Here is a 23,368-nt window from a genome sequence, read left to right as displayed (position 1 = left end):
AGGGTTGGACGATATCAAAAATATTCCCACGATAACGATATTAAGAAATTTATCGCGATAACGATATATATCGCGATAAATGCCCATTTAGAAGAAAAAAAAAAACACTTGCAGCCACAAGGAGACATTACACTGTATGGGGGCAAACAAAAATAAATGGTAGGACAGCACCACTTACTTGAATTCACTCAAGGGGCTGCAAAGGCCTGCAAACTGAGGATTAACCAGCATAGGTACTCCATCCGGAAATTGTTTACAAAGATGGAGAATACTTCTGGAAATTTGGAAAGTGAACTTCCGGTCCCGGAACATTTTTACAGATGGAAACACAGCGTTGCACAATTGAGGTTCAGGATCATTGATGGCGTCCCCGCGCCACGGAGAGGTGGTGATCGGGAACGACTATTAAAACGTCTGGAACTCAGATGGATCTTTGAACTGGACACCATTGAGCCTAAGGGACTCAATCGGGAGTTCAAGGTGGGGTCCCTCTTCTGAGTCGGCATATGGGATGTGAAAAGTTTTTTTTTTATATGTATTAAGTAATAGTACCCGATATTGCATCGGAGATTATTTATAAATTTTATTCTTCCTGTTGCACTTTTTTTGTTTATCACTAATAGATAAGGCATCCATGCGGGATATGGGCGAGAGATGGACTAAGGTGTTCTGGAAGCAGTGACCTGGGAGCCGCCCAGCAGGTTTACTATACTATCGCACGAATTGTGCATCAGGTTTGATTCCATTGACTGGATATGTGTGGCGGATGTGTACCACATATATGACGGGTGGTTTGACAAATCCTATACTATTCATCTTGGGAGCTGATCTGTGTAGGCGGGCTATCTCGAGGTTCGGTGGCTTAGGGTGGTGCTTACTTGAAATATCACAAAAATAATTGTGGCGGAACCCGCCTCGCCACTGGGCATTGGAGAGGCCTGGCTGCCCGCCTCCTACCTGCTGACTATGGCCCCTGGTGATTTGGTACGTTTGAATGCAATATTTGGGCATGTGATATTTTATATTGCTGCTACTGGCCCTTTAATGGCCATCCGTGGACATGTCTGACTTTTAGAAACAATGCCCCTTTAAGACTGTGTAGCAGATTGCATTCAGGCTGTCTTAAATACTATGTATGTTATTATGTGTTCGGTTGAATTGTATATGTGCATGCCAGGGTTCAAGTTAGTCCATTACGTTTGATAATTGTATTTTGTGTTGGTTAATTACATCTCAGACAATGCTCATTGTGTTTTGTTTATTGCGTTACAGACAGAGGGGAGGGGATTTTGTGTACAATTGCTGGGAAGGTTTAAATACTGTAGATACATATGATTGGCTGTGGGTGGTACCTTGTTGGAAGATGTGTATAAATCAATGCTTGTGTTAAAATAAAGGGAGTTCCTGTTTTAAACCTCAAGGTGAAGTGTCGTCTCATTCTTGGGGGAGGATTTATTGCATGCTGTCCCAGTTTGACTGCTAGGAGTGAAAACCTATTTGTATGGTTCCTATTCAACTGCCTACAGCATTCATTGCTGGGAGAGGATTTATATGCTGGTTCGGTGATTGTGGCGTCTGCCAGAGTGCTTGGAAACCTCAGGAAAACGCTAGGAGCATCCAGCAACGGAGGTACTTAGTCGGGGTGCCAGGTGATCCGTTACATTGGTGGCAAGCAGTGGGATGGCGTCCTGGTGTGAGAGGAACAACACCCTGGAGACACAGGAATTATTATGGAGCGGCATAGAACCAGCGAGTCCCTGGACGACGCTCGAGGTAGAAAAGGAATGTAACCGGAGGTTACAGAACCTCTTGGCACCACTGGTCAAGCCAATAGGAGAGGCAACCAGGTTGGACTGCAGAGAGAGCGCCCGACAAAAGATGTGGGAAGAAACCCTAGAAGGTGTCCAGCGTTGGCGAGGTGAGCGTCTTCCCAGCAAGGAGCAGCGGTTACAAGCCAGAGTGGCCCTATGGATACCTATGCTGGGAGAACAGGCCCAGGAGGAATTGGTGAGGCAACTTAATTCACTGGCATGGAGGGAACTGGGTCTCGATGATGCATACCAAGCGCTACGTTGGTACGCGGTTCAGCGGGTTCCCGGAATGGCCAAATTTGACAAACCCGAGGGCAAGGATTATAATGGCCCTGGCTTATTATGGGGGGCCTTTGCAGAACCGGAATTTGGGAGTGCGGCAGAGTCACGGCTTTGGGACATTTTTGACTACAGAGAGGCCGTGCTGGATCTCCCTATGGCCGAAGACCTAAGGCCAGACCTCATTGAACTGGCTGTCCAGGAATGGGAACTGGAGCAGGATTACCAGCACCTGGTCTGCTCCAGTCAATCACCCTATACCCTGCAAGAACCACCAGAGCAGTGGGAGATCAAACAGAATTATGTGGACTTTTATGATCAAGTGACACCACCTGTCTCTAACCTGATGGGGCTTATGGACTGTACACCATTGGGAGCGTTGAGTTTCGTTCCCCCTCCCCAACAACTAAGTCCGTCATCAGGAGACCTGCATTCGGTACCTCCTACTCCCCAACCAGCCCCAGAAATGAGGGACCCTATCGACTGGTCCTGGGAAGACCCACAGATGGCAGGTGGAGATGGGACCGAGATCTCTCTACCGGCCCTACAGAGATACTGGGCAGCCGGCCCAGATCTCCAACTCCAGCAGCAGTACCAGGAGGAGGAGGTAAGCAACCCCTCCCCTCCACAGCCAACTCCAAACCAGGTACTGGGGTCAGTAGAGGAGTCGTTAGCCCCCTTCCAGCAGAAGAGCTGGCATCAGGGCAGAGAGCCGCTAGCCTCTGCTCCACCGACCCCCTTGTTACAGGGCTGGCTTGTACCCCCCTCGCCCCAGCAGAATTGCTGGCATCAGTGCAGAACACCGCTGGCCGCTGCTCCCCAAGTAGCCCCAGCGGTTTGCCTAGCACACCAAGGGGAGACAGCAAGCCCCACATCAGTGCAGATGGGACCGTAGTCTCTGTACCTGCACCACTGGAGATATGGACAGTCTGTCCTGGTCCACAACAGGACAATGTATTGGAAGGAGAGGCAGTCTATTTTCCCCTACAACAAGGGAGGGTGTCGCAGAGAGAGGAGCCTGTTACCCCTTCCCCCCAGCAACAGCTTTGTTCAGCCAGGGGAGAGGGCACCCTGGTTACCTTCCCCCCAAGTCATGGATCTACAACTGGGCACAAGTGGCAGGGGGCCATAGGGACAACTACACCCTTGGAGAAAGGCCGGCTGACTATCAGAGCCCCAGACCGCCTGGAGGTCTGGAGTCTGGATAGTCTCAATGGGAAAGGGGAGAAATGTGGCGGAACCCGCCTCGCCACTGGGCATTGGAGAGGCCTGGCTGCCCGCCTCCTACCTGCTGACTATGGCCCCTGGTGATTTGGTACGTTTGAATGCAATATTTGGGCATGTGATATTTTATATTGCTGCTACTGGCCCTTTAATGGCCATCCGTGGACATGTCTGACTTTTAGAAACAATGCCCCTTTAAGACTGTGTAGCAGATTGAATTCAGGCTGTCTTAAATACTATGTATGTTATTATGTGTTCGGTTGAATTGTATATGTGCATGCCAGGGTTCAAGTTAGTCCATTACGTTTGATAATTGTATTTTGTGGATTGCGTCTGAGACAATGCTTATTGTGTTGGTTAATTACATCTCAGACAAGGCTCATTGTGTTTTGTTTATTGCGTTACAGACAGAGGGGAGGGGATTTTGTGTACAATTGCTGGGAAGGTTTAAATACTGTAGATACATATGATTGGCTGTGGGTGGTACCTTGTTGGAAGATGTGTATAAATCAATGCTTGTGTTAAAATAAAGGGAGTTCCTGTTTTAAACCTCAAGGTGAAGTGTCGTCTCATTCTTGGGGGAGGATTTATTGCATGCTGTCCCAGTTTGACTGCTAGGAGTGAAAACCTATTTGTATGGTTCCTATTCAACTGCCTACAGCATTCATTGCTGGGAGAGGATTTATATGCTGGTTCGGTGATTGTGGCGTCTGCCAGAGTGCTTGGAAGCCTCAGGAAAACGCTAGGAGCATCCAGCAACGGAGGTACTTAGTCGGGGTGCCAGGTGATCCGTTACATTGGTGGCAAGCAGTGGGATGGCATCCTGGTGTGAGAGGAACAACACCCTGGAGACACAGGAATTATTATGGAGCGGCATAGAACCAGCGAGTCCCTGGACGACGCTCGAGGTAGAAAAGGAATGTAACCGGAGGTACTTAGTCGGGGTGCCAGGTGATCCGTTACAATAATTTTCTATATTTATAGGAGACAATGGGGATAAGCTCGGTAGGGGTCTTCCACCTGGCGGTGGGGCCCAGACCAGGCAAGGGCTCACATCGGTGGTCTCTCTTTTGACAGAGGGGGGCGATGGTTGTGGCCCTAGTATCCCTTGTCCAATAGTATTTTTTAGCATGTTTGGGGTATATCATACCGCTACACCCCTGGGTATAAGCCTTTGGGTGGGTTTGAGTACTCTGTACCGTGCAAAGCACGGGATCTCACCCTATATGCCATTCTTGCCACTTCTGAACACATTCTTTTATAAATGAGCGTCAGGAGGACCGCATCTTTTGAACAGCCCCGAGCTTTTTTGGAAGGATCCCCTTGTTTTGGTTATATTTATGTGTGGAGTTATACATTTCCGCTTTACATATACCCAGTTAGGCACTGAACCGCAATATAGATATGATTTGGTTTTTTGAGATATCCTGCTGGGATCGATTCCTATGTCACTGTCAAACAAACCTATATTGTCATTAAATGATGTCACCTCTCTGATGTTGTGTCCGTGGTGACCGGCGTCTTTACAGCTAGTTATACGCATTTGAAATAATACTAAAAGAAGAGCTTTACACGGAAGGATATATTTTCTCTACAGGACCTGTGGTCACCATGACAGCGATTAGACGCCTTGACGCGTCACCAGTCAGGTGACCGATGATAGCGTCACTGATCATGTGACTATTCAGTTGACGATGTGATACATGAGAATCCCGTTTGAATACTCGCGCAGCCGCAGTTGTATGCGGAAGACGCCGCACACCATGGACACAATGCAGAGTAATAGCCCTCATGTGAACGCCTGGTAAGCCTTATATTAATATGCACTGTGGTTGATAGGATGAATTAATCATATGATTGTTAGTACCTGAGAGGGGGTGGGATTATTGTTGGAGCACACCCACTGAGTAATTGGTATGAATTAGTACCCTTATATATTATGAGTCACTTGTAAACATGTATGTAGCTTGATAAAGACTGTTGTCGAAACGTTGCTGCTGAACCTTTGGTGAATTAAAGAACACTGAACAAGCTTTTGGAGTGCTGTGACCTTCTTCATCTTCACTGTATGGGGGCAGCCACAAGGAGACCTTACACTGTATGGGGGCAGCCACAAGGAGACCTTACACTGTATGGGGGCAGCCACAAGGAGACCTTACACTGTATGGGGGCAGCCACAAGGAGACCTTACACTGTATGGGGGCAGCCACAAGGAGACCTTACACTGTATGGGGGCAGCCACAAGGAGACCTTACACTGTATGGGGGCAGCCACAAGGAGACCTTACACTGTATGGGGGCAGCCACAAGGAGACCTTACACTGTATGGGGGCAGCCACAAGGAGACCTTACACTGTATGGGAGCAGCCACAAGGAGACCTTACACTGTATGGGGGCAGCCACAAGGAGACCTTACACTGTATGGGGGCAGCCACAAGGAGACCTTACACTGTATGGGGGCAGCCACAAGGAGACCTTACACTGTATGGGGGCAGCCACAAGGAGACCTTACACTGTATGGGGGCAGCCACAAGGAGACCTTACACTGTATGGGGGCAGCCACAAGGAGACCTTACACTGTATGAGGGCAGCTAGGCAGCCACAAGGAGACGTTAATTGTATTAATCATTGGTGGCAGTTGCCACAGGGTCCCCCTCCCTATCATTGGTGGCAGTGGGGACCCCCTCCCTCCCCAGTATTAATCATTGGAGGCCACAGGGTCGTCCCCTCCCATCATTGGTGGCAGTGGGCCCCCCTCCCTCCCCAGTTTTAATCATTGGAGGCCACAGGGTCGTCGTCCCATCATTGGTTCCAGTGGGCCCCCCCTCCTCCCTCCCCAGTATTAATCATTGGAGGCCACAGGGTCATCCCCCATCATTGGTGGCAGTGGGCAGTTCTGATCGGAGTCCCAGCAGTGTAATACTGGGGCTCCGATCGGTTACCATGGCAGCCAGGAAGCTACTGAAGCCCTGGCTGCCATGGTATGTTAGTGAGCAGCATTATACTCACGTGTGCCGTGGCCGCCGGGCGCTCCTTCTGTCTGTGCGGCGCATTGCTAATGCTTATAGCATTAGCAATGCACCGCACAGACCTATGAGAAGAAGGAGCGACCCCGCGGCCACGGCACACGTGAGTATAATGCTGCTCACTAACATACCATGGCAGCCAGGGCTTCAGTAGCTTCCTGGCTGCCATGGTAACCGATCGGAGCCTGATATATTCCAGCCCGTGACACTTGCCATTGTCACCAGACAATCAGTCTTTTTCAACCCCTTTGTGACCTCTGCCACGCATGTATGAAGGAACTCAGCACTTTAAAGATTGCGCCGGCTCGTGCTTGCAGTGGGTGCAATAGCTGCCGGTTTCTGCTGTTTGATCCCATACATCCGTCCCAGGCCTCTACTGTTTCAGTCATAAGGCTAATCACATACATTTAACCCTTCAAATGCCATGGTCAAATGTGAGCGGTGCAGACGCGGGGGCTGCAGGTTTCTGTGCCCGTAACACCGTTTCCCGGCTGAGACCGGGAAAGCTATAATATCCTAGTGATAGCTCAGAGCCCCAAGCTTGTTCCAATACCCATCACTGGTATATACCAATACAGGCCAGCAGGTGGCAGCACCATATTGGTATATAGTAAACAGTGTGGTCTGTGACATATACCCATCACAGTCAAATGTGACAAACAAAGAAATCCCTCAAAGGAGTTGCTACGCAACTATTTTCAAAATTATTTAATTTTTATATACCCATCACAAACACAATGGGCAATCTAATGATTGCCAATAAAAAAAATAAAAAAAACATTTAGAAATTTAAAAAGTTTAAATTACCCCCCTTTCCCTCCAAAAAAATAATACATTTATTAAAAGTGATCAAGTCAGACACACTTCAAAATTGTATCACTGAAAGGTACCGGTACAGGACTACAAAAAAATAAAAAAATAAAAATAAAAATAAAGTTATAGGGGGTCAGAAAATGGCAATGAAAGGAAAAAAAAAATTTCACTTTTTTTTTTTTTTTTTTTTTTTAAGAAAAACTATGCAAGTGTGGTATAACTGTAATCAAACTGACCAGAAGAATGAAGGTAACAGGTCAATTTTACCACATAGGGGATACCCTAACGCAAAATTGCATTTGCACTTAGTTCACAATGTTTGGACCGATGAAAGGTCCTCTTTAAATAGTGCCATTATAGAGTACTACTTATCCCACAAAAACAAGCCCTCATAAGGCTATATCCAAGTAAAAAAAAAAGCGCTAAAATGGAAAATCGCAAGGCCCTTTTAAGGGTTAATGTTATGGCTGATTGGTGCACACAGTTGCCAGATTACTACATCTCCATGGGAGCCGTATAAATCCTCATGCAGCAGGCTCCCCCTAGTGGCGTCGGCAGGCAGCCAGAATTTTGGCATACTGTTCTACATTCTCGCCGTACAAATGACCGTGCACGTGTGGTCATCCGTTACTGCACCCAACTGGGATACTGACACCTTCAGAGTAGCCTGTCTGTTCCCAGGTGTCAGCTTTGAGTATTGCACATCCAATGCGAGATCCAAGGCAGAAATCACAGGCTTCCACTCAGATTACAGCCACGGATGTGCATAAGGCTAGTCAGTGGCGCCAATTCTCAGCAGTGGCTGTAATCTGCTTGTAAAATTTCCACTGAGGTTGTCCCTACGCATTGGGACAAGTGGATCTGTATCAAATCCAACACCTGGGAACGTTCCCTAAATAAGTAGATTGAGATCATGAGAACCCTTGAAGAGTGTGGGGTCCTGAGCGGGGGGAGCACCATGGATGACCTATGTATGTAGCATATCCACGTCTCCATTCAATTTCCCCTGGAGGATGGGTGTCAGGGGATAGAAGATGTGTCGGAGGTGAGGTCCAGACTTATCAGGTATCTATAGGCTATAAATGGCCGCTGGATGGATCGTTCTCTGCACGCACTTACTGTCTTCAATTGGTGTCAAGGAAACACGGCTGGAAGGTTCTGAAGATTCGTCATTTGTAAAACTTAAGACTGTGATGTCATATTGGCTGATGACATCGGTGAGATCCTCGCTCAGGTCGCAGCGCCGCGTTGTGACATTGGAGCAATGTTTGGTAACACGAGGAGGCGCTTGGCTATAAAAAACAAAACAAAAACAGGTAAATAACCTTCAATTATTCAGGTGTACCGGCACAATTAGAAATCTTACATTTTGTAAAACCCTAAGACTATGTAACCTTTACAGCTTGGCCCAAACGGACAGCGGTAGCGTGCAAAATCTTCATGACTAGCAATGGAAAAGTAACAGAAAAACCACACGTCGCTGGAAAAAGCGACAACCTGAAACCACCCACATTTTTTCCCCTTCCTCATTTAATAATCGATGCCTTTGTGAAATGTACAGCTCCGCTTCATCTTCTCCGTCTCTCCACACAGGGCTGATGGTTTGGGGACGCGCCCCATGGTTGTCATCATGTAGTCATACATTTCCAGGAGGAAGAAGAGAGGGAATGCACAATGCAGAGAAGATTCACCAGCGTTGTTAGAACAAGAGTATAAGCTGTCTGCACGGCTTGTAGTTGTCCCCTGCATGGGAGTCGGGGGCCATTTACATCTACCACATGATTCAGGGTACATATTCCATGAGCTAAATGCAGATTTGTGGTGGATTTTGTGGCAAATTTAATTGGATTTCACCCAAACGGCGATATCCAAAATACAAATCCGCAACTTAAATGGACATTTTGTGGATTTTTAAATCTGCAGCTCTATTTTCGCATGGATTTTTTCTGCAGCACGTAAAGATTTGCAAGATCTCATCCACTTTGCTGCTACTACTAAGGCAGCAGATTTTCCGCCTTGTGTCCGCCCTGTGGGAGCATACCCCTTTTATATGCACCACAAAATATGGCGATGCAAGAGGTTGTCCAGGATTCTGATATTGATGGTCTTTCCTCAGGACAGATTGTGGGGGGGTCAGACTCCTGGCACGACCACCGATCAGATGTTTACTTCTGACACCTGAGCTACAACAAAACAGCAGATGGGAGGGGGTGCAGGGTGTCACACCGCCGCCGCTCCGATATTGATTGACCTATCCTCTGGACAGGCTATTGATATCAAAATCCTGGACAACCCCTCGAAACTGCAAGACATCATTCGGAATGGGAATGTTGATTGGTGGACGTTATATTTTCTGAAAATATGTTTGATTCTATGATGACAACGTGTGCAGTTTTTCAATCTACCTTCTCTATCAATTAAGATCTCTGCTTGCTGTCATATGGTACGATTAGAGTACAACACCACCAAAAGGTCCGCCGAGGAAATTTCCTGGATTTTGCTCATGATCTGCTGCTGCTGCTATTCCCCTCTGCATTGCAATGGATAAAATCCACGGTAGATATTCGCAGCAGAAATCTACACCGCAAGTCAGATTAGACGGCGGAATTTGTCCGTTTTTAATGTCCATTTTGCATCTGTTAAATAGATTTCTTTTTTGCATCCCAACCCATGCAGTGCCCTCAATATCTATAATGTCCCCCACAGTAGCCCCAGTATAAATATGGCCCCCCACAATGTTCCCCTAGTATAAAATACCCCCCAATAGCGGCACAAATTTTGCTAGGTAAAAAAACAAACAAACAAAAAAAACACAACTTCATCCACTTGAACGGCACTGACACTCAATCTGCACTGAAACTCCCAGCATTGTAATGTCACATGCGTCAGCGTGTTCAATGATGATGGGAGTATTTATTTTTATTTTAACCACTAAAAGGCACTTTTACCCGTTCTTAACGTCAGTTAGATGGGTGCACTCCTGGCCCATTGATTTCAGCGAGGTCCGTCTGGCTGTGACATAAAAAAAATGGACGTGTGAATACCTCCACAAACTTTGATTGGTTCTAAAGGACGGCTGGTACTAAAACGGACGTCGTGTGAATGGAGCCTAATTCTACGGACGCTGTGGACTAGACTGAACATGATGTACAAAAAATAAATAAAAAATAAAACATTTGAAAAATCAGATTTGCAGAAGCATGAGGGGAAATCGCGGTTCACCTGGCTATCTCAGAGTCGGAGGAGGACGGCACGCTAGCATTATGCAATAAGTAGGCTGCCAGGTGCAAGGAGTACAATGGCTCTACTGATAGAAAAATCCACAACAGGTTAAAAATAAAAAGATTCAGCCAAGCTCCACTTATCATCATCATCATAGAAGCATTATGTGCGTGGTGATCAACCAACCAAGGCCCCATTACACGGCTCGATGGAGCAAATGATTCTCTGAAAGGAAGCGTTCCTTCCCGCCAGTGAAGGAGAGCGCTGCATTTACAGACCAGGGAGCGGTGAGTACAGCCAGCCCCATGGAGAGTATGCATATCGGCAATGCTTCATGGGAAGAGAATATGTAAAGAGGTATCTCCAAAGGAAAGAGAACCATCTTGGAAGTGGCTCCCTACAAGTCAAGATCCAGGCCAGATATCCATCCAGCTGTCAATGGATGGATGTCTGGTCTGGCTATATTCCCCTGTCAAATCCCAAGGCTTGTTGAAAAGTCAGAGTCACTTTCGATAGTTGGCCCTGGTGAGATGGTGCTCTTTCTTGGGAGATACCTCTTTGCGTATAGCTTAAAGGGGTTGTCCGGGAAAAGATACTGAGGTTAATGACCTATCCTCAGAATGGATCATCAATAGCAGATCGGGAGGGGGTGCGACTCCCAGAACCCCCTTCCTGATCAGCTTTTAAAAAGAGACTGGGCGCTCAGTAAGTGCCGCGGCCTCTTCGTAGGCCAGTGACGTCACCGTACATTGGTCACATGGCCTAGCTGCAGCTCCGCCCCTTTCAAGTCAACGAGGTTGAGCTGCAATACCAATCGCGACCACTATACTATGTATGGTGCTGTGCTTGGAAAGCCGGCTGCGCTCACCAGAGGTTTGGTGAGCACGGTGGCCTGTTAAAACAGCTGATCAGCGGGGGTGCTGGGACTCAGACCCCCGCCAATGTGATAGTAATGACCTGGGGATAGTTCTTCATTATCATATCCCGGAAAACCCCTTTAACCATAAAAATTTGATACCTATATCCTCTTAAAAGCAGAGCAAACGATTCTCCATCTCCTCCCAGATTCTCTCTCTTCTAAAGCACTAACCCTAGTCCGACGTCTTTTAGCTGCTGCTCGTGTGCCCATATCTAAAACCCAACGATCCACATGCCCACCAACTATTACAGAGTGGACTGTAAAAGTGGACCAAATTACCATCAACCAGGGACCCTCAGTTTTCTGTTGGGGTCTGAAATAATGATCTGTAAGGATTATCACATGTAATATCTCACGTATGCAGATTCGATGAACTCACTGCAGACTTACTACATTGGTGAATAATTCACTTGGTAGAAGATGGTGGACTCATTGTTGGGATCCTCCCAGGTCAGGATGTGCTTAAAATTTTCAGAGGATATAGTAAGGTTTGTTGGAGGTAGAAGAACAGCAGAAACTGTATAAATGACAAAAAAAAAAAAAAAAAAGAAAGAAAAATATAATAATGATAACATACCATAAGTGGAAATGTTTGACATTTCAGTAGATTTTCTTCTAAGGGAACATATGGTGTCTACTGAAAGCACCATATGAGGCCTACAAAGCTCCTACAGTTTGTAATAAGCACTGACAAAGTTTTCCCCCTATTTGGCGGATCATAGCACCCACTCCTGCGGGTACTAATGGTGGGGGGGGGGGGGGTCACACGTCAAAGGTGGTGATCCTGAGATCTCTGTCCTGCACCGATTGTTTCATTTTCCCTGAAGTCCAAGCAATGAGGCTCAAAACAAAGGACAACCGGAGCCTTACCGGTGAACACACTACTGGGGGGTCTTCCCGTACCTGCCTAAACCTGTTTGATCTGAGAGATTTGCGATTATAATGTTTTATTATGTCGAAGGAAATCCTTCTGAGATTGTTCAAAACAAAGGGTGTACGATAACAAGGATACTGAATCAGCACTTTTGGCTCGGAGGCGTTTCGCAGAATATTTCAGGAAATTGCTTAACTGGAAATTCATCATATAACCGTGAAAAAGTCGTGAAAAGGCTCCAAAAACTAAAGCGGGCCTGACCGGACTCCTCACAGCTGCCATCAGTAAACTATAGGCAAACCTCAGATTAATTTATCTGTGGGTATGAAACCCACCGTGTGATCGGGTGGATGCCGACAACTGGCACCTCTGCCAATCAGTGGTTTGAGAAGGCATTGGCGCTCCTGTAAGCGCCGTGGCCTTCTCTCTGCTTTTCCTAGTCCAGTGACGTCACGCTAATCGTTCACGTGGCCTAGGAGTAGCTCAGACCCATTCAAGTTATTGGGGCTAAGCTGAGATACCAAGCACAGCCGCTTACAGGAGCGCTGGATCCTTCTCAAAACAGCTGATCAGCGAGGGGTCCCTGGGATTGGACCCCCACCGATCAGATACTGATGACCTATCCAGAGGATGGCTCATCAGTAAAAAAAAAAAAAAATTATCTCAGAAAATCCTTTTAATTGGAAGTGTGTGTCTTTTTTTTTAACCTGTGGTGGCGCTGCAGGGAAACTAAACACTTGCTGCCAGTTTACACACAGCTGATTAACTTTCACCCCCGAATTTTTTATTTTTTTTATTTGTTTTTGAGTTTTCGTTTTGCGCTCCCTGCCTTCCCAGAGCCATAACTTTTTTTAATTTGCCCGTTCACATGGCCATGAGGGCTTGTTTTTAGCGAGACAAGTTGTACTTTCCAACGCCACCATTTAATATTGTATATGATGTAGTGGGGAAAAAAAAATTCCAAATGGGGTGAAATTGCAAAAAAGCAATTCCACCACAATTTAACTTTTTTTTGTTTATTTACGACGTTCGATGTGTGATAAAACTGACCAGTTACTTTTATTCTACAGGCCAGTACGAATCCGGCAATACTACATATGTATAGTTTTTCTTGTGTTTTGATTAAAAAAAAAAAAAAAAAAAAAAAAAAAAAAAAAAAAAAAAGGAAAAAAAATAATAATCAGTTTTAATGTTTTTGTCACCATAATATGACCCCTTTAACTTTTTTGTAGTTATGTGTACAGAGCTGTGTGGGGGCTCATTTTTTGCGGGGCGATCTGAAATTTTCATTGATACCATTCTGGGGTGTGTAAGACTTTTTGATCACTTTTTATTTTATTTTTTTTTTATAGAAAATGAAGCGACCAAAAACGGAGAATCGGCCATTTGTACCCTTTTTTCCCGTTTTGCCGTATGGGGAATATATTTTTATACTATGGGCGTTTTCGCACATCGCGACACCCATGATGTGTATTTTTATAGTTCTTTTTTTTTTCTCTATTTTGGGAAAAGAGGGGTGATTTGAATTTTAATATTTTTTTTAAATTATTTTTTAAAACTTTTTTATAGTTTCCATAGGGAACTATAACATGCTATCACTATACTGTATTTTTTACTGCATTTTTCACTCAATAACCCACAATTTTCCCCCCCAAAAAAAATTGTGGACTAAAATGGCAGTGAGCCCTATAAAGCAAATACGAAGGAGCACTTAGAAACATAGAAACATAGAATGTGTCGGCAGATAAGAACCATTTGGCCCATCTAGTCTGCCCAATATATCTGAATCCTATGAATAGTCCCTGGCCCTATCTTATGTGAAGGATGGCCTTATGCCTATCCCATGCATGCTTAAACTCCTCCACTGTATTTGCAGCTGCCACTTCTGCAGGAAGGCTATTCCATGCATCCACTACTCTCTCAGTAAAGTAATACTTCCTTATATTACTTTTAAACCTTTGCCCCTCTAATTTAAAACGGTGTCCTCTTGTGGTAGTTTTTCTTCTTTTAAATATTCTCTCCTCCTTTACCGAGTTGATTCCCTTTATGTATTTAAAAGTTTCTATCATATCCCCTCTGTCTCGTCTTTCTTCCAAGCTATACATGTTAAGGTCCTTTAATCTTTCCTGGTAAGTTTTATCCTGCAATCCATGTACCAGTTTAGTAGCTCTTCTCTGAACTCACTCCAAAGTATCAATATCCTTCTGGAGATATGGTCTCCAGTACTGAGCACAATACTCCAAATGAGGTCTCACTAGTGCTCTGTAGAGCGGCATGAGCACCTCCCTCTGTCTACTGGTAATGCCTCTCCCTATACACCTAAGCATTCTGCTAGCATTTCCTGCTGCTCTGTGACATTGTCTTCCCACCTTTAAAGGGAACCTGTCACCGGGATTTTGTGTATAGAGCTGAGGCCATGGGTTACTAGATGGCCGCTAGCACATCCGCAATACCCAGTCCCCATAGCTCTTTGTACTTTTATTGTGTAAAAAAAACGATTTGATACATATGCAAATTAACCTGAGATGAGTCCTGTATGTGAGATGAGTCAGGGACAGGACTCATCTCAGGTTAATTTGCATATGTATCAAATAGTTTTTTTTACACAATAAAAGCACACAGAGCTATGGGGACTGGGTATTGCGGATGTTCTAGCGGCCATCTAGTAACCCATGGCCTCAGCTCTATACACAAAATCCCGGTGACAGGTTCCCTTTAAGTCTTCTGAAATAATTACTCCTAAATCCCTTTCCTCAGATACCAGATACTGAGGTCAGGACTGTGTCAAATATTCTATATTCTGCCCTTTGGGTTTTTACGCCCCAGGTGCATTATCTTGCACTTATCCACATTAAATTTCAGTTGCCAGAGTTCTGACCATTCTTCTAGTTTTCCTAAATCCTTTTCCATTTGGCGTTTCCCTCCAGGAACATCAACCCTGTTACATATCTTTGTGTCATCAGCAAAAAGACAAACCTTACCATCGAGGCCTTTTGCAATGTCACTTATGAAGATATTAAACCATTATGGAAGCGCTCTTAGGTACACAGGAGGTGGCGGAGTGTAGCCCTGCTGTTTCCTGACTGCATGACTTCGGAGTGGAGGTGCCGTCCGGAGCAGAAGAGGTAAGTTGTTTTATGTATTTATTTTTGTCTGATCTGAGGCCTGATAAAGATTGGGGGGGGTCTGATCTGACATCGGATGAAGACTGGGGGGGGGGGGGGGGGGGGGGGGGGGGCGGGGTCTGATCTGATTGGGGGGGAAAAAAAAATTCCTCCTGAAAAACCTAGGTGTGTCTTATAGAATGACAAATGTTGTATATTTATATTACAATTAGAGGTAGAGAGCAGGCGAGCCCTCAGCAACAATTCCTCTGGTGGACCCAATGTACCCAATAAGTCCAACATTGCCTAGGAAGAAGCCACAGACGGCTGGTGAGGTAGCGGGGAGTTGGAGGAGAGGTCATCAATATTGGAAACAATTAACTCAGCGCAAGACTACAGTGGTGAATACTGTAGAGAGATGGTCAGGGCTTTTAGGAGCCTGCACATTCTCTGCATCAGCAGATTATGTTTTTGAGACCTTTTGCCCGCCGCAGGCTGGAAACCAGACTAACATTGCACAATTTGCTAGGACAGCAAAATACCCTCCTGGAATATATTTATTTTTAAGATCAGCAAAAGCACACGGCTAGGTGATGCCTAAACTTCTGCAAAAGTATCAGTCCATACTACACAATGAGACTGGCCGCAGGCGATCGTCACCTCTGTTCTCAGGATCGGTGGGGTCTGGACCATCACTGATCAGATTTTTATGGTGAATCTACCTTAAAAAAATATTAATGGTGGGAAAGATCCTTTAAAGGAATTATAAGGATACACACAAAAAAAGATGGAGAGCTGACCAGGGTAGAGCCTGACCTGCTATCAACCAATAGGTGCTGCAATAAAAAGCCAAAACAATGGTCAATCAATACAATATTACTAACACTAAATTCACATAAACACTTAAATAAAATCAACATGTATAAAAATGTATAAATTAAGTCACGGTCCCTCATGTACTATTAGTTGCGGAGCTCAAGCAACATACAATTCATATACTGGGATTTCTTTTCTTATCCCGCTCCTGATTTATCAGGTAAATATTGATTCCTGGATTCATCCACTTACTGTAGAGCGCACTTGTGGTAGGTTCAGTGTCTGCGTTAGTGCGCTCCAATGTGATTATATATAGAGTAATGTGCACCAGAACCCTAAGCAACTATTTTACAAAAAAATAAAAATAAAGACGCCCATTGTATATACAAGAGCATCAAATTTAGGACTACAAATTGCTCCAAACTGTAAGAAAACAGAGAAAAAGCCATAACTAGACCATGGACGGCACGGAAAGGATTCTACAGATGCGGCGTTTACAGCAACTGTAGAACAACTACGTTTCATAAAAAAACAAAAAACAAAGAACTTCTAGAACCAATAGAGATGAATGAAATATCATCATGCAATAGCGAGGCAGTCATCTACAGCCTGGAGCGCCCCCTAAACAGTGTGTGGGACGTACAAGCAGAACCTTCAAGGTTAGAATTCCGGAGCAAATAAATAATATTAGAAAGGGGTATGAAAAACACACGTGGTCACATCACCTAAATTACATCCCGCCCGTATCCTTCTCGGTACGGTGTAATGACGATGCATCAGGGGTTGGGACTTCCGCTGCATCAATAAAATATATTTTACAAATAAATGACACCGTGCCAGTGATCCAACAGGTTTAAAATTTGCAGCGATCCAATCCGTTAAGTAGGATTAGAGGGGGGGGTGATCTAATATCCAAGAGGTCGAGATGCGAGTCGAGAAGGATTTAGGAGTTTGGAACAATGGCGCCCAAGGGACTCAATTCTGAACTGGAAGTTTTTGGATTTCTATGGATGGACCAGCGGTCGGTTTACATGACACGTTGATGCCAGGCTGTTTTACCAGCGCATCGACGTGTCCTGCATCCTCCCACTGGTCCTATGTCATCAATAGTAACTGGAATAATGCGCCTTCCGCCTTTTCTTCCTGTCAGGATTTTAGATTTATACTTGATTTTTTTATTTATTTTTGTAATTTTTTTATTATTTTTTGTTCATTTTTGGAAGTACATGTGAGATCTATTTTAATGTAGTATGTTATCTTTGGATGTGTAAGGAGGAAATAATGCATTGAACACAGGATCTAGCAAAAGGCATTGCAATGATCGCGAGTGTAGGAATGAACAATGTGAACAAACACCTGGTAATGTGTATATCGAGGTCTAAGTCACAGTCCGGTCCAGGTTTCAGTAATGTCATTAGCTCTATTTAAAGGGAACCTGTCACCGGGATTTTGTGCATAGAGCTGAGGACATGGGTTGCTAGATGGCCGCTAGCACATCCACGATACCCAGTCCCCATAGCTCTGTGTGCTTTTATTGTGTAAAAAAAAACAGATTTGATACATATGCAAATTAACCTGAGATGAGTCCTGTCCCTGACTTATCTCACGTACAGGACTCATCTCAGGTTAATTTGCATATGTATCAAATCTGGATTTTTTTACACAATAAAAGCACACAGAGCTATGGGGACTGGATATTGCGGATGTGCTAGCGGCCATCTAGCAACCCGTGGCCTCAGCTCTATACACAAAATCCCGGTGACAGGTTCCCTTTAAGGAGCGATATGTCCCTCACTAATAATATCTTTTGCCATTGAGGAAGAAACAGTGTAGGTTTCAAAACGCGTCTGGCAAAATCATATTGAACAATAAAGCAGTGATTTCTTGAGAAATCTATTCCCACTTTTAGAGCGATACAAAAGTAACGACTTGGCGTGTGGATACTCCTGATACGCATGGGCAAAGTGCGGGCACGAAAGCAGAGGCTTCCTGGAGATCCGGGAGGCCGTTGGTGAACAGCCGGCATACAACAAAACCTCCGAAGCAACGTATGTATTATCTCACATGTAACCACACCGGAGGTCGGCAAGAGGCGCAGCAGCGCATAACGTTCTGTGAGAACGTGCAATGAGAAGACTAAGCCCATGTCCAGGGCCTCCCGTGTGTACTGCTCCAGGTATAGCGGAGCGTCGTTACACAAGTGCAGCAGCGCAGGACATTGCACATAAGCCCCTCTCAGGGTTCTGGTGCACATTACTCTATATATAATCACATTGGAGCGCACTAACACAGGACACTTTGCAGATAGCAAGAGTACGCTCTACAGTAAGTGGATGAATCCAGGATTCAATATTTATTTACCTGATAAATCAGGAGCGGGATAACAAAAATAAAAATAAAAATCGCAGCACATGAATTGTAGGTTGCGTGAGCTCTGCAACTAATAGTACATGAGGGACCGCGACTTCATTTATACATATTGATTTTAAGTGTTTATGGGAATTTAGTGCTAGTAATAAATATTGTATTAATTACTTGTCAGCCGACCAATGTTTGGGACCTTTAAAGGAATTGTCTAACAAAAAATATTCTATATTTTTCAACAAAGGCCCTGGATGTGAATACTTTTATAATTGCATGTAATAAAAAATGTATTATAGCCACGGAGTTATTCAATAAAATGTATCTGTATAGCGCCACCTGCTGTACGTTATTTTCCTTATTTTTCTATCCAACTTGATGAGATGGACGCACATGCTCAGTTCCATCCTTCGGCTGCCACCAGCCCGATCTACTGTAAGAAGCTGTGACAATTAAAAGGACACATTCCCTGGGTGGCAAACTTGAAAGAAATCTAGTAGTAGTAGTAGATATATGCGACTTATAGAAACGGCTGATCGAGCTTGTAGCATCTGGAGCAGACTTCCACAGGACAATGGTTGGGAATGCAGAAACATGAGCAATTGTATGGCGCAACCGCGACGGGAGCAAAGGGGGGGGGCGCAACCGCGACGGAAGCACAGAAGGGGGGGGCGCAACCGCGACAGAAGCACAGAAGGGGGGGCGCAACCGCGACAGAAGCACAGAAGGGGGGGGCGCAACCGCGACAGAAGCACAGAAGGGGGGGGCGCAACCGCGACAGAAGCACAGAAGGGGGGGGCGCAACCGCGACAGAAGCACAGAAGGGGGGGGCGCAACCGCGACAGAAGCACAGAAGGGGGGGGGCGCAACCGCGACAGAAGCACAGAAGGGGGGGGGCGCAACCGCGACAGAAGCACAGAAGGGGGGGGGGGGGGGGCGCAACCGCGATTTAGATTTCTCTAAATTGTGCCCAATATTAAAGCTGCCCGTTTTGTCACTACCGTCTTCGTGGAAGGGTCCCCGACAATATGCCGACCACAGGCTCTCTTGCTGCTGGGACCTCTAGTGATCAACGAATCAGTGGACCTGATTATTTTAGCATAAGGCCCATTAAGATGGGTGTATTATCCACTGGTGAGCCATCAGTGAGGGCCACTAACTGGACATGGACTGCATGAAGATGGCACAAGGGCCCATAAAAGTCCATGGGTTCAACTCATGTGTCCATTTGATCCGTGATGAGAAATCAGCAGCGTGCGCTATACTTTTCTATGGGAGCACAAAAAGACAAAACAAAAAGACGCCCACGGACCCCAAATGGACGGACATAGGTCTATTTTTTCCATATGTAAAACTGCTGAATGGTGCGCAAAACAATGTAAAGGAAAAAAGAAAGTGTAGAGGAAGCCAATTTTGAACAAATTACTCCTTGTTCAAAAATCGGCATCTTTTGTACGCTATAAATGTAAACGTCCACCTCCCCAAGGATGCACGTATGTCCGTACCAATCAGACGCTGCACTGGCATAAGATGCAGGAAGTTTATTAAAGGGGCTTATCTAATAGTACAAATCCCCCCCCCCCCCCACAATGCCCGAGTCCCTCCTATAGACCATACTTACCTGCCTTCCCCCGCATAGCCACCTCTGCATCTCCCCGTCGTGCGGATAAAAACATCCGGCAATGGGTGGGAAGCAGCCAATAGCAGGCGGCGGCGGTGACCAGCTCCCTGGCGTCACCTGGGTGGTCACCGGGGAGAGGCAGCGGTGGCCATGCAGGGATAGGGAGGGCTGCAGGTCCTCAACAGGAGGGGCAATATTTGTACTGTCGGATAACCCCCTTAAGAAGTGCACACCTCTGAATAATTTTGGGGCATCTTGGGCCGTCCATGCTCCGGAGAGTGGAATGTGCACCAGCCGGCGTGGATTTCAGGCGTGATTTACGCCAGTTTTATGGCTGTTGGGCGAGTGCAGCGTAAATTAGCAAAAGGGTTGCACATTTTGTTTGCAGCTTTACTACGTTGGAAACCTGGCTTTGAAAAACTCCCCCGTCGTACTGTAAACTGCTGTGGATTTTCCATGCAGAAGCCCCAGAAATTGCGCAATGGGTGAATTCGCCCTGAAGAGGAACATGGAACGGATGCAAAACCAGCGAGACACAAGCAACAAAGTAATAGGGGAACGGAACAATATAAAAAAAAGGTGCAGAGCGCTTACTCGGAGACTTGTGGTCACGCTTGTCCCTGTATTTGCAGAAGTACCAGTCACGTGGGCCCCGACTGCCAGACCAGAATATGGGCACATAGATATAGGAGCTTGTCCCATGAGCAAAATGTACCTACCCACAAGAGAGACATTAGGTATCTGACTGCTGGGGGTGCAGCTCCTGGGACCTACAACTATCACAAGCCCACATCCCCCTCTTGAATGAAGCGATGGCCACACATGTGACTCGCTCACAGAGGTCGGATCAGATCAGATCAACAAGCAAATGCCAATGCATTAGTGCCAGTCAGCAAAAACTGACGACAGGCACCTATTAGGTAATTTCCAAAATAACGCCCAATAGCCACCAACATAAGGCTACTTTCACACTTGCGGCAGAGAGATCCAGCAAGCAGTTCCATTGCCGGAACTGCCTGCCGGATCAGGCAAAACATATGCAAACTGATGGCATTAGTAAGACTGATCAGGATCCTGAACAGTCTTAAAAATGCCTGATCAGTCAAAAAAATTCATTGAAATGCGTCTTTCCGGTGTCATCCGGCATTTATTTTTTTCACCTTTTTTCAGTCTGCGCATGCGCAGACCGGAAGGACGGAACCGGCACTAATACATTCCTATGGGAAAAAATTCAGGCAAGTCTTCAGTTTTTTTCGCTGGAGATAAAACCGTAGCATGCTGTGGTTTTATCTTTTGCCTGATTGGTCAAAAAGACTGAACTGAAGACATCCTGATGCATCCTGAACGGAATACTCTCCCTTCAGAATGCATGGGGATAAAACTGATCAGTTCTTTTCCGGTATAGAGCCCCTAGGACGGAACTCAGTGCCGGAAAAGAAAAACGCAAGTGTGAAAGTAGCCTAAGGTAGCACCAGGCTGCCCTATATAACCAATCACGTCATAGGGGTTGGGAAAACCAAGCGACCCCCCCACCATTTAATTTGATCCATTAGATAATTCAGTCTCCATTAAGGGGCTAAATGGGCGAGAGTGGAGTTATCTTCGATCATGCTCATTGCCATCGTGGACCCGTGCAGTCGGCCCCTGCGACGCCACACTGACCCGTGCAGTCGGCCCCTGCGACGCCACACTGACCCGTGCAGTCGGCCCCTGCGACGCCACACTGACCCGTGCAGTCGGCCCCTGCGACGCCACACTGACCCGTGCAGTCGGCCCCTGCGACGCCACACTGACCCGTGCAGTCGGCCCCTGCGACGCCACACTGACCCGTGCAGTCGGCCCCTGCGACGCCACACTGACCCGTGCAGTCGGCCCCTGCGACGCCACACTGACCCGTGCAGTCGGCCCCTGCGACGCCACACTGACCCGTGCAGTCGGCCCCTGCGACGCCACACTGACCCGTGCAGTCGGCCCCTGCGACGCCACACTGACCCGTGCAGTCGGCCCCTGCGACGCCACACTGACCCGTGCAGTCGGCCCCTGCGACGCCACACTGACCCGTGCAGTCGGCCGCTGTCTCCAGACTTTCTGAATGCGCTGTAAGCTGCCACTACATCACCGTATCAACCAGGTGAGCTCAGAGACGGACTTACCTGACCTACCACCCACTCAAAGGGTCCATATAACGTTCTTGCACAGGGGCCCCTCTGCTTTTAATGGCTGCCCTGACACGTCTACGAAAATAATTCCGTGGCAGCATTGTTTCTTAGAACACAGCGTTGTACTGTACAATTCCAATGCTGTTCCTCTATTATTCCTTTCCAAAATGTACAAATAAATTTACAAGTGGATGTTGTTCTTTCCTCTTGTCAGTGAAGTGTGTCCTTACATATTCAAGGCTCATGCACACGGCCATATTTTCGGTCCACACGTGATTCGCGTTTTTTGGGGGATCAGATGCGGACCCATTCATTTCAATGGGGCCACAAAAGATGCGGACAGGATAACGAGTGTTGACTATCCGCACGTTCCGAGACTCCACAAAGAACATGTCCTATTCTTGTCCGTTTTGTGGATAAGGATGGGACATTTCTAGAGGAGCATGCACTCGGCCGGCATCCGCGATGTACATGAGCGCTAAAAGGGTCAGACTGTGCAGGGACACACATTACAGATGTACCTACCTTGTAACAAAGCAAAGCAAGGAAGGATAGCAGCACATGGCGCCGTCATATCGTGCCCCGATCACACACCGCGCCACATCCCTTTCCCAACCATCTTCTGAAACCTGCAGAAGGGAAATAAAACCACAAATAAAAAGACTGACCAAAACTGAGAAAAAGTCTGCAGCAGCCTAATAACGGAGGCGTCCGGATGTGGCCCCGCCCTTACGATGCCTCCTGTGCCTCAATATACGTTTTTTGTTATATCATAGAAAGGCATTTCCGCGGTGCACATTGCTGGACCAGAACCCACCTATGACCCAGCATGAAAAAGTGGTCGATGGGGGGAGACAGAAATGTAAGCTGTCGGTATGTGACAGGCGGTCGTACCAGTGGTGCGAGAAGGAGGCGAGTAGAACATCAGTATTATAAAAACCTACACAGACGACCTACGAGGGCCACATATAGAGATTACATCCCAGCCTATAACACCATGTGCATCAGATCACCAAAGAAGAAGCAGAAAATATATACTGTATTAGAACACCACAATAAACCCCATATAATGGAGTGTTACATCATTGGGTGGAGTAAAACGGGTATAAAAGAGGGACACGGGGGGAGGGGACTGATAAA

At 46.3% G+C, this 23,368-nt stretch overlaps 1 protein-coding gene across 4 annotated transcripts in view; it reads right to left on the bottom strand.

The window, feature by feature from the left end:
* Positions 1-23,368, bottom strand: part of LOC122930807 (interferon alpha/beta receptor 2-like) — a 62,073-nt gene that overhangs the window by 17,979 nt on the left and 20,726 nt on the right. For 3 of the 4 annotated variants that reach the window (XM_044284422.1, XM_044284420.1, XM_044284421.1), the window contains exons 2-4: positions 22,754-22,857; positions 11,684-11,810; positions 8,272-8,444 (exon numbers count right to left, since the gene is read on the bottom strand). In XM_044284422.1, coding sequence (XP_044140357.1) covers positions 8,272-8,444; positions 11,684-11,810; positions 22,754-22,802 — 349 coding nt within the window. In that variant the 5' untranslated portion in view covers positions 22,803-22,857. The remainder of the gene's footprint in view (positions 1-8,271; positions 8,445-11,683; positions 11,811-22,753; positions 22,858-23,368) is intronic. The other variant, XM_044284424.1, reaches the window with a different exon arrangement.

Source organism: Bufo gargarizans, chromosome 3, assembly GCF_014858855.1.
Source record: "Bufo gargarizans isolate SCDJY-AF-19 chromosome 3, ASM1485885v1, whole genome shotgun sequence".
Classification (NCBI taxonomy): Eukaryota; Metazoa; Chordata; class Amphibia; order Anura; family Bufonidae; genus Bufo; species Bufo gargarizans.
The sequence above is the reverse complement of the archived record's forward strand: the minus strand, read 5'-3'. Positions and strand labels throughout refer to the sequence as shown.